The sequence below is a fragment of the Panthera pardus genome, unplaced genomic scaffold, assembly GCF_024362965.1.
Source record: "Panthera pardus isolate Hobbes unplaced genomic scaffold, ASM2436296v1 HiC_scaffold_7, whole genome shotgun sequence".
Taxonomy (NCBI): domain Eukaryota; kingdom Metazoa; phylum Chordata; class Mammalia; order Carnivora; family Felidae; genus Panthera; species Panthera pardus.
The window spans coordinates 71977092-71992572 of NW_026527002.1; the positions used below are offsets into that span (position 1 = coordinate 71977092).

General features: G+C 51.5%; 1 protein-coding gene across 3 annotated transcripts in view; it reads right to left on the reverse strand.

Moving 5' to 3' along the window:
- ADCY8 (adenylate cyclase 8) overlaps positions 1 to 15481 on the reverse strand; it is a 221143-nt gene that overhangs the window by 3508 nt on the left and 202154 nt on the right. For all 3 annotated transcript variants that reach the window (XM_053896102.1, XM_053896101.1, XM_053896100.1), the window contains 2 exons: positions 7751 to 7897; positions 1404 to 1496 (listed from right to left, as the gene is read on the reverse strand). In XM_053896102.1, the coding sequence (XP_053752077.1) occupies positions 1404 to 1496; positions 7751 to 7897 (240 nt within the window). The remainder of the gene's footprint in view (positions 1 to 1403; positions 1497 to 7750; positions 7898 to 15481) is intronic.

Here is a 15481-nt window from a genome sequence, read left to right on the forward strand (position 1 = left end):
CGTCCCAACCCACCTGCGCATCCCTGGGATGAAGACGGCCAGGTGTGGGAGCCCCCGAACACCCCCGTCGGCAGTGTCCCCGAACACAGGATGGCAGGAGATTTGCTTAACTCAGTGTAATGTGTGCGGCTTATCAGATTCCTTTCCCCACGTCGACACTTGTGTATTCAGGCGGCCACACTATGAATTCCTGACTGTGCTCACGGGCGCGCGGGCGCGTGTTTATGTTTGCACGTGTCGTGTTTCCATCTAGGAAACGTGTACTTCCTTTCAAGTACTCACACTGTCTGTTCAAGGGATGTTTCACATTTGCTTCGACATTTGGTCACGGACCTTGAGGGGGGTGCGGAGTAAGCCTCTGTGCCTCTCTGAACCTCCGTCTCCTCACCTAGAAGATGGGGATCAGCAGCCTTGCCCCGCCTACCTCCCTACCTCCCGGGGATTGAAGGAGATTGTGTATGCGAAAGAACTTGGCACCCCTCCAGAGCAGAGGTTGGCAAGTAGTTTCGGTAATGGATTAGAGAGCAAACGTTTTGGGCCTCCTCAGGGACACTCAGGACTGCCATTTTAGCTTGAAAGGAGCCGAAGAGAAAATATATGTAATGTGTGTGCGTGCGTGTGTGTGTGTGTGTGTGTGTGTGGTTGTGTTCCAATAAAATTGTATTTACAGAAACAGATGATGGGTCAGGTTTGGCAGGCAGGATGTACTTTGTGGACCCCTGCTCTCAAGTGCCACGCACAGGTAACCGATTACTAGTAGGGTTTTCTTCCCAGATAGTTACTCTTGGAATGTTTCTAGGTGTTTAGCTGGAAAGTAAACAAAGGGAGGATGAGAAGAAGGAATGAGGATTCCTTCTTCCCAGGAACTTAGACTCATATGCACGTAGCATTTATTGAGCACCTACTGGGTGTATTGAGCACCTACTGGGTGTAGACAGCATAATGCTGTTGCGTCCACTAACGCTGCAAGGTAAGCGTTAGTGTTCTCACTTAAGGCTGGTGCCCGGCACAGGGCCCTCAAGAGAACAGGAGATATTATCGTTCTTACGTCCTACTTACACAAGTAAGAACAAGAAAACAGGCTGGTATTGGGGATTTGGTGACACTCACAATTAAATCATAATCAGGGTATTTCTCGGCCAGGGTATTTTGTCCATCAAGTCAACAATGAAGTTTAGAATGGAGCATAGAGGTTTCTGGGCCGCAGAGGCATCATTTCATCCAGCGGACCCTCATTCCCTCGGGAGCAAATGTACGTCACACGACTAGAATATCCAGTGCGTCAGATTTCCTCCCTACCGGTCCCCAGGCAGCCTGGTGACGATGGCCTCTCTGTCTTCAGCGACCCGACAAGAGTGAGGCCCCTGCCATATGGTGCAGCTGAATGCAAGGTGTTCCTTTACCTGTTTTTCAGGTGACAGGCCCGACACGGCCATGTAGGTGCTGCCGATGGTCTTAATCTTTTCAATGTCCTGAAACCGGTCTTCGCCTAGCAGCTGAAATAGATCCAAGCAACCACGTTAGCTCTGGTGTTTATTCTTCCTGAAGACAGGGGCTTCCCGAAACAGGCTCCTGGCTCACACAAAGGACAGCCTCTGCCTGGTTTAGCAGCCTTGAGGACGCTACCTTTCTCCCTGTGGATCATGCATTTGGGCAATCAACATGTTTACTGAGCACCCGGCAGGTGGCAGGGGCCGGGATGGGTGTGACCAGACACCATTTAAGGAGTAGATCGGTTTCCATGAATCTTTGAAACGAACGTTTACTTTATTACTTCAAAGAAGAAATCCCAGCTGTTCCCCAGAGCATCAACAAATTTTGGCTACACCTTCCACATGGATTTGGAGTCTTAACTCTTGTCTGTCAGCATCCTGGCCTGAGCCACTGTTGGCTTCCACCCGGTGGTTGTATCAGAATAATGTACCTGCTTGCTCTCTGCCTCACCCCCCCTCACCCCCCGCATGGCAGCCAGAGTGGTCCCATTCGGGGGAAAGTCAGATCATGTCCCCAGTCTGTGCAAACCTTCCTGTGGCTTCCCATTCCACTGCCTGCAGATGTCCAGGTCTTAATTCTTGGAACCCGTGGGTATCTTACCTTCCAGAGCAGAAAGGACTTTGCAGATGGGATGAAGTTAACGATCCTGAGGTGGGGAGATTCCCTAGACTAGCTGGGTGCGTTCCAAGTAATCGCAAACGTCCTCATAAGTGAAAGGAGGAGGCGGGAAAGTTGGAGAAGGCAATGTCATATCAGGCAGGAGCGGAAGTCACAGCAGGGTGACCACGGGCTCTAAAGACGGGGGAAGGAGCCACCAGCCAAGAAATGCAGGTGGCCTTTAGTAGCCAGAATGAAACAGAGTTTCCCCTAGAGCCTCCAGAAGGAACACAGCGGCGCTGACACCTTGATTTAACCCTGTGACATCCATTTTGGGCTTCTGACCTTCAAACTGTAACATCGTAAATTTCTGTTGTCTTGAGTCACTAAATTTGCGGTGGTTTGTTACAGCAGCGGTAGTAAACTAATACAGGAAGCATCCACTGAGCTTCTGCAACGTCTCATGAATAGGACAGGAGGTCCCAGCCATCCGAGGGCTGACAGCCCAGGCAGGGTGTGTGTGTGTGTGACATGTTAAATAAACCATCACACAAAACGTGCCCTGCCTCAATTCTAGTAAAGCACATGATGGAAACATACAGGATGTAGGAACGAGGAGAGAGGAGCATTTTGATGAAACCTGGAGGGGCTGGGAAGGCTGCCCTGAGCAAGTGACTTCTAGCTTCACTTCTAAAGAGTGGGGAAGGGTCTTTTAGTGGTGGGTGCATGGGTTTGGGAGCTGGGAGGCTGGGGGGGGGGCACGGAAAGGGTTGAGAGGGGCATCCGGACAGAGGGGACGACATGAATGAGGACTGGAGGTTGGGGAAGATGCGTGGTAGGTTCAAGGAAGTCAGGAGAGGGCTGCGGTTATTTTTCCCATCTTAGAGAAAGTCTTCCGGGACACCCCATTTCTTTCCACCTGTCTCCTTCCTTTTGCTGTAAAAATTTGCAGAGTTCTCCCTACTCACTGCTGCCAACTTCTTCCCCATCATTTTCTAAATCCCCCAGAACCACCTTGACACTGACATTGCTCTGACAACCCCTCCCATTGTCTGGCCTCGCTTGGTCCACTGTCTGGATCTTACCCGGTTGACTGCCACACCTCTCCCACATGGTTTCTGCCCCCTCATGGCTTTACTTCCACACCACTGGCAACTCCTCAGCGTCCTTTGCTAGTTCCTTCTTATCTTCCTTATCTCACAGTGTTGGGGGCCCCGGGGCTCAGGCCTCAGACCTCTTCTTTTTTTCTGTCACCATGGTTCGTGGGCTTTCAACACAATCTCTCTGCCCGAGATTCCTCAATGCATGTGTCCTTCCTTGACCATCAGACTCTTCTGCACAAAACTGCTGTGACATCCCCGTTACAGTCCTCAAAGGCATCGCCAACCTGCCATTCCCAAAGCTACACCCTTGGTCCTCTCTACCCACCTGCCACCTTGATTAATGGCGTCTCCACTGTTCCAGTTGTTCCGGGTAAAAACATCACAACCCACATCTGATCTTTCAGAAAATCCTTAGCCCCATCTTCAAAGCCATCCAGATTCTGTGTCTCACTCCCTCCGCAGAAAAGGTAGGTTCAAAACTCAAACCTCCTTGGCTCCCAGGGCTAAGTTCTTAGCCTCCTCTTCCTCCACGTGGGTGGGTATCTAAATGTAACTTCTGGTTTTCCAACTCTCTGCTTCCCTTAAAGACTGTGATGTCCTTCGGGGTTCATGCCGTGCTGGAGCTGGGCAGACAGGTGGGCCAGACCAAGAAGAGAAGATGGATTTTCCATATGCATCTTGCTACAGGCATCCTGTCAAAAATGATTCTGGAGCTAAGAAAACGTGAAAAATTCCAGCTGGAGAGAAATTCTTCAGAGAAACAAGGGAAACGCAGGCAGGTGCTTTTGAGATTTGCTTTGGGGTGTGCGTGCGTGCGTGCGTGTGTGTTTGTGTTGCCTGATTGACGGCTGAGGCAGCCTTTGTTTGTTATTTTTGTTTCTTGAGCCATTGAGTGAAGCCCCTCTTCTGCCCTGGCTGAGATCGCACAAACCGCGTCCAGGGAAGGCTGAGTGTCCTCAGCCTGGGATCATGTCTGACACTCGCCCTCAGACACCGCACTGAGGTTTGGTCTCAGCATCCCTTCGGCCGTTAAAGTGTTAGTTCGGGATCTAAGGCATGTCTTTGGTGGCCCACCTCTGTCCTTCTGCCTCCGTGCAGCTGCATTTCCCCAGCTTTCTGCGGGGAGGGGGGGCTCTTCCTCTCTGCTCTTGGAAGTACCTGGCCAAGGGCCAATTTCAGGCCCAGGCAATGCTGCCTCCTCTCAGAAGTGGATCAGAAGGCAGCAAGCGGCTTCATTATTTTCATTTAGTGTCCATGCAGCAAATCGATCCACCGTAGAGCTAAAAGCGTCTGGGGGCATAACGCGGTTCCTAATCAGCCCCTTTATTAATTCACTAGTCCGCACGGAGTGCTGAAACGTGGGAGCGCCCTTCAGCCTTCGAGGAAGCAGGGGCCCTGGGGTGAGGAGTCTTGAACCCGGTCTTGGCGCATGTGCTCCGTGCGGTGTTCTGCTTTCCTCAAGCCCGGAGGGAATTTTGCAGGCGCTCAGGTTCCCGTGGTGATTTTATCAGCCGGAGCAGCTTTGTTACTAAAGTCAGCATCAGGGCATCCATCTGGCTGGAGCTTCGCCAGGGCAGAATGCAGAGGGTCTCTCCTGACACAGAAGGCACGTGCGGGTGGCCCGAGGGGTTGGCAAGCCAGAGAATGTTCCTGCTGACCACATGCTCTTCCCTCTTCCTCCTCCTCTGTGCCGTCTCTTCTTTCCGTTTCTCCTTCTCTGCTCTGCTCTCCTATCTTTCTTCTCTCACCTCCCTGCCGGCTCCTCCTCCCTCTCCTCCTCCTCCTGCTCTAAAGCCCAGCTCCTGGGCCAATCCCACCCCCACCCCCTTCTCCTAGCCTCCCCAACCTCCCTCTGCAAAAACACGCCACTACCACTAGGGGCGCTGTCTGTTTTTCCTAAGACTCCTGGGGTCTACAAACTGGGGCACTGAGATGCAAATTTAGTTGAAATTTACGCATTACAATTGAAAAACTTGCTTGTGAGCCCTTTGGAGGGATGGGGGGTGCTACAGCGTTTAAAATAAAACTGGGGCGCCTGGGTGGCTCAGTCAGTTGAGCGTCCGACTTCGGCTCAGGTCACAATCTCGCGGTCTGTGAGTTCGAGCCCCGCCGTCGGGCTCTGGGCTGATGGCTCAGAGCCTGGAGCCTGCTTCCGATTCTGTGTCTCCCTCTCTCTCTGCCCCTCCCCCGTTCATGCTCTGTCTCTCTCTGTCTCAAAAATAATAAAAAATAAACATTAAAAAAATTTTTAAAAATAAAATAAAATAAAATAAAACAAAGCCTGATGGCTCAACCTTCGGTCAGATTATTTTTAATACAGCTATTTTAACTTTTTTTTTTTTTAATTTGAAGATATGTTCTGGATTGCCCTAGTTTCTCTTCACCTTGCTATTTGTCTGCTGATTTTTGTCCCCCATTAATTAATTAATTGATTGGTTGATCCCATTAGCAAATACTTGGTAAGCATCTGTTACGAACATCTCTTATGTTCTACGCACAGCCCCAGCCCCTGAGGACTTAAAAGGATACATAAGAATATAATTCCTATCTTTATGAGCTTATGGCCTGTCAAAAAGAGCTGGAATAAAGATACTGTTACCATAGAATCACCCTCTACTCTCCACAATGCAAGGCCCTCTGAATGAGTGCACTTACTTCCCATGTAAAGGTGACTCAATCATCTTGTCCCTCCCTAGACTGGGAAGCCATGCGAAGCAAAAAGGGACCGTGTCTTATTTATCTTGATCCCCATTCCCATTCCTAGGACAACCAAAATGGCCCTTGTTGCCTTTTTGCCTGCAAAACTGGAACCATGAGATGCCAGTTAATGGTTAAAAACCCAAACAGTATGGCGGACCTGGGTGGAAATGTTGGCTGGGCCAACTGGTGGTGGCAAAGCCTGGGCTCTCTTGCTGTCTCTCAGCCTCAGTTTTGCTTATTTGTAAAACGAAGGCTAATAATTCTCCCCCTGCGGGTTTTGTTGAGGGGTAAGTGACTGAATGTCATGTCTTGAGCTTGTTTTGCATTTGTGGCAACACGTGGTAAACGTTTATATTAATAAGATGGGTCTCTGCCCCCAAACTAAGTGGCTGGTGGGGGAGGCAGATTTGCACACTGAAGGGTTTCAGGCTCTCTGAGGGCAGGTTCCAGAGTATATGTTTTTCACCGAAAAAAGAGCAACGACATTTAGCTGGGTAGGAGGGGGATGAGAAGAGGCGTCACAAATAGAGATGATGTCTGAATTGACGGTTCAGGGAGTGTTACATGTTCTGCTGCCCGTGGAGTTGAGGGAGAGAGGACAGGGTATAGTGACAATAGCGTAACTTCTGGGCACAAAGGGCAGTGGGTGAACAGCCAGGTGGGTGTAAGGGCTTGTAAGTAGCTGGATGGTGCTTGGGGGGGGGGGGCAGGTGGCACACAGTGGGAGGTAAAGCTGGAGAGGGTACAGGACCAGCGAGTTCAAACCAAGTGCAAAGCCTCAGGTGACCTTATGGGGCGCTGGAAAAGGGGAGGCACTGATGGGCTTCAGGTTTCAAAGGGATGTGAAAAGATAGTCTTGCTTTTGGTGACCGCTGAGGTGAGATACGGGAGGGGGCAGCTAGAGAATGGCTGCAGTCATCCAGGGGACAAGTAAGAGGGCGGAAAGCAAGGACAGGGCAGCAATGGTAGTGAGGAAGGGGCAGACCAAAGAGCCATCAAAAAGGAACCCACGGGGCTCAGTGGCTAAACGGAACTTGGGGGTGGAGCGAGAGGGTGATGATGTCACAATGGGAAACGTCACCAATGCTCCTGGTGCCCCACCCACGTCATTCTCAAGAACGCCATGAGGCCTGGCTACTGATAATGCACGGCTGTACCCTTTTTTGGATTTCCACGGGAATCGGGCTAGCAGGCTAGACTTCAGCTGAACCCACATCTTTGCAAGGTCTCTTCCTCAGCATTTTCTCAATGAATCACTTCCCTTCTCAGGCCTGGGCAGACAGATGGACAACGGTGCCCCACTTCAAGCTAGAAGATGGCAGGCGTGGGGGGAGGGGGTGGGGAAGGATCATTCCTGCCAAGCCTATTAATGTAAATTTAGTACAGCAAGAGTATCTCCTCCCATGTGATGTGTTCTTTAGACTCATGGAGCCTAAAAGAACAAAGTACTATCTGGATTATGCGTACGCTTATGTTTAGGTCTTGGACAAAATGCTAACTGATGGTTTTATCTCTGGCACTTTGAACAGATGGAGAAAAGTCCCCATCACTGCCCAGTCTCTGTGACGCCAGTGCCCGAGTAGCAGCGGCCTCCAAGTCCTGGTTTTGCCATTTGATGGTTGTTTGACATTGGGTTAGATTACCTAGCCTCACTGAGGCTTATGCTCTCGATCCCCCAGATGGAGAAACCCTGGTGTTTATCTCTTGTGAACATTAAATTAGATAATATGTATTTGTGTCTACACTACAGCCTGGAGTCCCGTAAGTGCAGACAATGGCTACTGCTACGGTGGACATGATGCTTTTACAAGACCGGTGCCCACTGGTGATTGGAGGCTTCCGAGGCTGTGACTTACCTCATCGAAGTCAGCAATGATCTCATTCAACAGACGCAGGCATTCTACCCCTTGGTTATTCATCTCAGTCTGAGAGTAAAAGTCTGCAAACCCCGGGATGGAGGCGAACATCACCCCGACGGCATCATAAGATTGGGAATACAGCTCCTGGACAGGGAGACACATGGGGGAGGGAGCCAGAAGGTCATCAGAGGTGAGGTTCTGCAGTGACGCTCCCCGTGCACGCGTGCACTGGCACCCACAGAGAGTGCAGAGAATGGGGCTCTGGCACAGTCACGTCAAAACAGTAACCATGTGGATGGGACCGTTGACAATTCATAGTCTCCAGCCTTGGCTGCGCCCAGAGGTCTGACTGCACATCCTTTGTTGCTGGCCAGCTTCCTTCTCTGTTCTCAGCAGCGAGTCCAAACCCTCACCACTGTCCCTAACTTTCACACCCCACACGATTCCTCTTAAGAGATGATCTTGTCTCTCACTTCTGTCGGGAAACTGAGGCTCTTGGCAGTGACCCAGCTCTGTTCCAGTATTTACACTCGTGTCTACATTCATATGTATTTTTATCCCTTTGGCTTCAACCCTAGACGATGTATTTTTCTTCTGGGGAAAGCCAACGTTTCTACCTGATGTCTCGACAGCACTCGCTTAAACCTTCTTCAGCAACTTCTTCCCGCAGCGATCCTTTTCCTTATTTCTTCTCTCCTCCACGACCTCCTCCTCTTCCTCCCCCCCCTTCTGCAAATGTCCCCTGTTTGGAAAAGTACAACACACCCTGGAGCCCGAACACACCTGTGACCACCCACCTGTCTCTCTTTCTCCTCGTCCAAACTTCTCAAACTGGTTCTCTCCACCACCTGTCCCCACCCCTGCAGTGTTCGCTCCGTGTCAGACTTCCAGCCAAAGTGGAAAGACTCGCCCCACAGATATCGCTTCTTCGAGATATGTCTTCGAGGACGCCTCTGCGGGGTAGCGTGGTGACTGCTCCCAAGACCGTGCGTCTCGACCTTCCTTGTTTCACCGATGTCGTACTTGCTGCCATTACGCCTGGCTCCCTCAAAGATGCCTTTTTTGGGCTCACCTTCCATCTTAAAGGTGGCCGACGGCTATGGCTCCGTTCTGGACCCACTGCCAGGTCCAAAGTCTGCACACTTACCTGGGCCACCTTGTTTACTCTCAGTCTTTCTCCAACATGCAAGTGGGGCAGCCTCTGAAGTCTTATCCTCAAGTCGGCTCCCCTTCTTGGGCTTCCAGCTGGGTTGTCCTCACACCCTTCATGCTCTGCATGTTGAACCCAAGTGCATCTTCTCTCCGCCCAAACCTGCTCCCTCCTTCTCTCAGTCGGTGGCACTAGTGTTGCTGAGTCATCAAAGTTCGAGACGCTCAGAGATGCTTGGAGATGTCCTGGCCCCTTCCTCTCCATCACATCTGGATTCAGTAACTTGCTAAGTGCTGCCGGCTTTCTCTTTATCTCCAATGTTGTTTTCTGCCCCTCCTGCCATTTGCTGTTCGTCAGGCCCACCGGCTTTCCCGCCCACACTGGACTCCTTGACTCGTTTTGTCCCATCCAGAAGCATGTTCCACATCGTGGCCGGAGTGATCTTTTGTTTTTAAGTTTATTTATTTTGAGAGAGAGAGAGAGAGAGAGAGAGAGAGCGTGCGCGCATATGAGCGGGAAGGGATAGAGAGAGAGGGAGAGAGGATCCCAAGCAGGCTCTGCGAGATCAGTCTGGAGCCCGATGTAGGGCTTGATCTCATGAACCATGAAATCACGACCTGAGCTGGACACTTAATTGGCTGAGCCTCCTAGGCATCCCCCCCCCCCCCCCCAGGGTGATCTTTTAAAGACAGAACATTGGCCATGTTTCTTCCATTCTTAAAACCCTCCGATGGCCACACTGCCCTCAGGACAAAGCTCAAACACAGCAGCATGACGTGTATTCATATACTCATGCCCTCGCCTCCACCTTTCTCTTACTTTTCATTGCCTGTGATTCCCTGCATCAGACCTCGCGTTCCAGAAACACCGAAGCATTGTATTCTTGGGTACACATGGCAAAAGATGCTGCAGGTGTCCTGACCTCTTCTCTCACAACCATCGGCTATGAGCCCTTGTGTTTCTTGGCGTGGAGCTTTTCTCTGACCACTAGAGGGCATTCTGCCCCCATTGGCATCGGGCTGATGGCTCCGGGAAATTCAGGCCCCCAGTACTGCTCTCAACCAGTGACTGATGGCAGTTGGCTGATACTTCTCAGCTCCTTCAGCCCTTGGGCCAGATAGCTGTGAGATATGCTCTCTGCATTTCCTGGAATCCCCAGGGGGATGGAGCTCCAGTCCCCTACAGGGGTAACTAGTCTGCTAATGCCTCGTTTATCACTTCTCTTCCCTTCCTTCCCACTCTCCTGCCTCCCAGGGTTTCCTGGGACCACCTCCAAGCCAATTACTTTCACCCAAATCCTTGTCTCAAGGTCTGCTTCTGGAAGAGCCGAAGACACAAACGCGCTTCTCACCCTTGGGAAGGGGATATGTCCTTCCTTCCTGCAGTTAGCCTCTCTCACCAGGCTAGCTCTTCTCCTCTGCCATCACTAGCCATGTGGATACCACGTCTTTGGAAACCTTCTCAGACCCACAGGTGGCGTCAGGAGGCTGAGCGCCGTGCTACATCCCTTGCTGTCTACATTATCACCTAATGTCTGTCTCTTCCTTTCGTGCGAGTTGCACAAGGCAAAGACCCCGGGCCATTCATCTTAGTGCGTTCAAATCATCCAGTTCATAGTTTCTGGATGCCTGGACTATAGCGTGTGCCGTCTATAGGGTCTGGTACAAGATAAAACACTCTAAATTGTTGGAAATCAATGCCGCCCCGGTCTTGGCAGGAAACATCAAAGCTCACAAAGCGCTTTCATAGGCGTTCAGTGATTTCATCCTTGCAATGATCCTGTGAAGGAGCCCCGATTCTTACTGCCACTTTACAGGTAAGGAAAATGACAGAGGGGGGTCAAGCTATTGTTCTGGATTAACACCACGAGCAGTGGAAGACCCAGAGAAAGACAGTGTCCCTGATTCAAGATCAGTCAAGCACAGATGAACCTGGATGAATGCCTTTGCCGGCCCTTGTCCCCAGGAGCACAGGCGGGAGTGACTGGCTGCAGGGGGTTGGGCTGGGCAGGGTGCGGGGAGCACAGATCGAAGCCCAGGAGCAGAGCAATGGCACGCAGCTTCCTATGGTGCCGCATTCCCCTTGGCCTTGAGCAGCGGAGTGATCCCTGAAAAGGAGCCCAACTCTGCTTGATGGGTCAGATAACCTGAGGAATCGAACTTATAGAACTGCATCCTCCAAAGGGCTGTGATTTGGAGAAGAAAAAGTGTGTTTATTACCTGGTACATTAGTTTGTTCAGGCTGCTCTAACAAAGCCCCACAGACCGGGTGGCTTAAACAACAAAAATTTCTCATCCCACGGTTCTGGAGGCTACAAGTCTAAGATCAAGGTGCTGGTCAGTGTCGGTTTCTCCTGAGGCCTCTCTCCTTGGCTTGCAGATGCCATCTTCGCCCTGCGCCCTCACACGGCCTTCCCTGTGTGTCTATGTCCCAATCTCCTCCTCTTAGAAGGACGCGGTCACAGTGAATTAGGACCCGTCCTAATGGCTTCATGTGAACTTAATTTCCTCTTTAAAATTTCTATCTCTAAAGAGAGTTGCATCCAGAAGGGCTGGGGGTTAAGACTTCGACATAGGAATTGTGGGAGACACAACTGAGCCCCTAACACTCATACTAACGATTTTCTGTTTAAAACAGAAAAGAGGAGACCCCAGCAGAGCCCTCTGAAACCCTTTCCATAGTTACACAGTTGGCCAGCTTGCCTCCCGCTTCCCCTAGGAGATGTAAATGCCGCTGGGAAGTAAGGGCCGGTCACCAGGGGGCTCTTACCAATCTTTCTCATGGATCCTAGCCCCTCCCACCCTCCAGCCTCCTCTTAGATTCAGCTCCCAGCCTCTGCCAACAACGAGAATGTTCCGATCGCTTATATAACACAAATAATGCTAATAATATCAGCTACGGCTACTGAGCCTTTACTGTGGGACAAGCGTGGCACAGAATGCTGCACACACATCCTCTCACTGAATCCTGACTTCCCCGGGGTGTAGATGGGAGTTAAGATCCTGGTTTATTTGTGGGGAAACTGAGGCACGTAGAGGTTAAGTAACTTATCCAAGACCCGCGGTTGTGAAGGCACAGAGTTGAGGGGCGCCTGGGTGGCTCAGTCAGTTGAACGTCCAGCTCTTGATTTCGGCTCAGGTCATGATCTCATGGTTTGTGGGTTTGAGCCCTGTGTCTGGATCCAGGCTGGCGGTGTGGAGCCTGCTTGGGATTCTCTCACTCCCTCGCCCTGCCCTTACCCATTTATGCTCTCTCTCTCTCTCTCAAAATAAAATAAACTTAAAAAAAAAAAAGACACAGAGCTGGAACTCACACCCAGGCAGTCGGACTCCAGAGCCCCCACCGTTGCCGCTACGAATGCTAACGTGAGTAAGCAAGCACCAGGAGGGTAGCCATCACCACAATAAAACAGTAATAAGCAGGATAACGCCTAAGGGAAATGTCACCAGAACTGGAAACCAGATCCGGTAAGTCCTTCCGAACGGAGGGTTGATTTCACACAGGGTGGCTGTGGGAAGGGGTGTGGGGGAGGGTCTCTGTAAACCTCAAGACATATGACTTGAGTTCGGATCTTGACTGGCCATCCTCTTGGAGGCTGGACGGGTGGGACTGGGGTGGCGGGAGGCTCACCCCTCTCTGCCAGATGCTCTCTGGTGAACACAGAGGCCAGGAGGAACCAAACCCAGGGCCCTGGGCTTTCAAGTGCACCATGTGGCCTTGAACCCATAGGGTGCACCAGGCTGGACGGACCACTTCACATCTTCTTACCCAATTTGATTCCCACATCAGCTCAGCGAGGTCCGTAGTATCTCCCATTAATCAGATGAGGATATGTGCTCAGAGACGTTGGGTGAGCCGCCCTAGGTCACACAGCTAGTTAACAGCAGTGATGGAATTTGTGCTGTGGGGGGGTTGGAGGGGCATGGAAAAGCTCCAGCCACCTGCCTACACCTTTATCTTATTTTATTTTTTTTTTAATTTTTTTTTTAACGTTTATTTATTTTTGAGACAGAGAGAGACAGAGCATGAACGGGGGAGGGGCAGAGAGAGAGGGAGACACAGAATCGGAAACAGGCTCCAGGCTCTGAGCCATCAGCCCAGAGCCCGACGCGGGGCTCGAACTCACGGACCGCGAGATCGTGACCTGAGCCGAAGTCGGACGCTCAACCGACTGAGCCACCCAGGTGCCCCCTGCCTACACCTTTAAAGACAGCCCAGTGTTCAACCCGCCCCAGTCAGCTGCTTTGAGTATGCTTGCTGTTACCCCAGTCATCTGCTGCTTGCTGTCTGGGGCTCCAAGAAAATGGCACTGATCGATGAATACAGAAAAGCTATTATTGTGCCACCCTCCTCTGGATTGAGGTACAGCTCTGGGCTTTCTAGAGGATTTTGAGCACATGCGCACTCCCTGCTCCGCCTGGATATCAAGCTGAAGACTCAGCCGGCTCTTTATCCAGGGAACCTAGGCCTGCCTCCTTCCAGGTCCTGAGTCTCTTATACCAAGTTAAGCCACCTCTCTGCAGGGGAGGAACAATGTCTGAGACCGGGTGACTTTATCAGTGTCCTCGGGTTTCTGTGCAAACGTCACCACCTCCGAGAGACCCTCCAGGGCCAGCCCCACCCCCTTCACATAACTCTCTTCTCTTACTCAGCTGCTTCCGTCCTCGGAGAAGTGACCACTACTGGGCACCTCTGAATATACATTCACTCACGTTCATGTCCATAACACATGCTCCGTATCGGCAAGGACTTCATCGTCTTAGTTCACTGTTTGAGCCCCAGGATCTGGAACGACACCTGGCATATGATGTCTTTCAATAAATAACTTGCCGGGGAGCCTGGGTGGCTCAGTCAGTTAAGCGTCTGACTTAGTCGGGCTCAGGTCATGAACTTGCGGTTCATGAGTTCGAGCCCCGCGTCGGGCTCTGAGCCTGGAGCCTGCTTCCGATTCTGTGTCTCCGTCTCTCTCTGTTCCTCCCCTGCTTGCACTCTGTCTCTCTCTCAAAAATAAGGATTAGAAAAATTTTATTAAAAAAATACTTGCTAAATGAAGGTGTGAATGAGCGGGTGGGGCACTGGAATTACGAAGGAACGGAAAAAAATTGTAGGTGTGCTCCTAAAACGTGCCAAGCACCGTTGAGACGCTTTATGCATCAGAACTCACGGGAACAAGCCTTGTAGCAATTGGATTAAGTTGGGACGTACTGTCACTTTGCAGGTGAGGGAAGTGAGGTCCAGAGGGGCTCATCACTTGCTCAGTTACTGAGGTCGTGAGAGGAGGAGCTGGGATTGAACGTCCAGCGTCAGGCTGTTGAGGGCAAGCACACAGCCTTTCCACACTGACCCCCCCCCCCCCCCCAGCACCAGGCTACGCGGGGCACTTGATGAGTTCTCACTCAGCTTCATTCTCACGCTAAAGTTAGCAAGATTGGAATTGTTTCCTCAAAAACTGGATGAAAAAGTGGACTCAGAGAGGTTGGGTGAGCTGCCCGAGGTCACACAGCTGCTGAGTGCCACAGACGGAGTTCGTGCGGTATGGACTTCCCAGCGTCTGAGACACCCGCTCTTGCTAGTGTCCTTTCAGCAGCGAGCTGCAACGAGCGGGTGGGTTTCCCGGGACCCCGCAGTAGCCTGCCTGACACTGAGGGCCCAGCCCAGGTGGCCTCATCTGTGACAAAGTCCCCGCCCCGGGGAGGTGAGCATTGTCCTACGTCAAAGTCCAGCAGAGTCCAGCCTCTGCTGAGGCTGCCAGAACCTCTCTGGGGGGACAGAGCCGGAACCGACTACACAGGACGTTCCCGGGGGCAAGGCTCTGTCCACTGCCCTGTGGCCGGTTGGTTTGAGTCCCTGCTTGTCACTGCCGCTCCTTCTCTCCCACTCATGCCCTAGAAACAACTTGGGACAAAACACCAGATTTAGCTTTGAAGTTACACAGGCCTGGGGGTGAATTCAAGCTTGCTACTCACTAGCTCTGAGCTAGCCTCAGTTTCTTCATCTGCGAAATGGGGATAATCATTATCTTTTTTTACCACTCACACCCGGGAGCCCTGCGGCGGCCTCGTGAAAGCTGGGACCCAAACGCATGTCCAAACCCCAGTCAGCTTTTCAGAAGTCTGTATCGTAGTTCAGATTTGCAGCAAGAAGAGAAGCTAACATTACGCCCCACAATAACAAGATACTGGGAGTTCCTGCAGGTCACAGAAGTCCTGCCTCTGTCACACACACACACACACACACACACACACACACCCCATAGTTGTGCCAACCCCCCAGAGACAGCACGGGCTGCCCCACAGCTGGGGCAGCGCAGCACAGAGGGAAGAAATCCCAGGGGTTGGATTTGAGTCATGGCTTTGCTTCCATAAGATGAGGCAGGGCATGGCCTCACTGAGCCCCAGTTCCTTCGTTGCTAACGCGGGGTGACGAACTCTCCCCTTAAGAGTGTAGAGACAAGGGAATGTCATTTACATCAATTGCCTATATCGGAACCTGGCCCGCGGCAGGTGTTCAGGAAACGGTACGTCACCACAGCGTGAACGTTCTCTAGGCGATGTAAAATCTGAAGCCTTGGTCAAGGG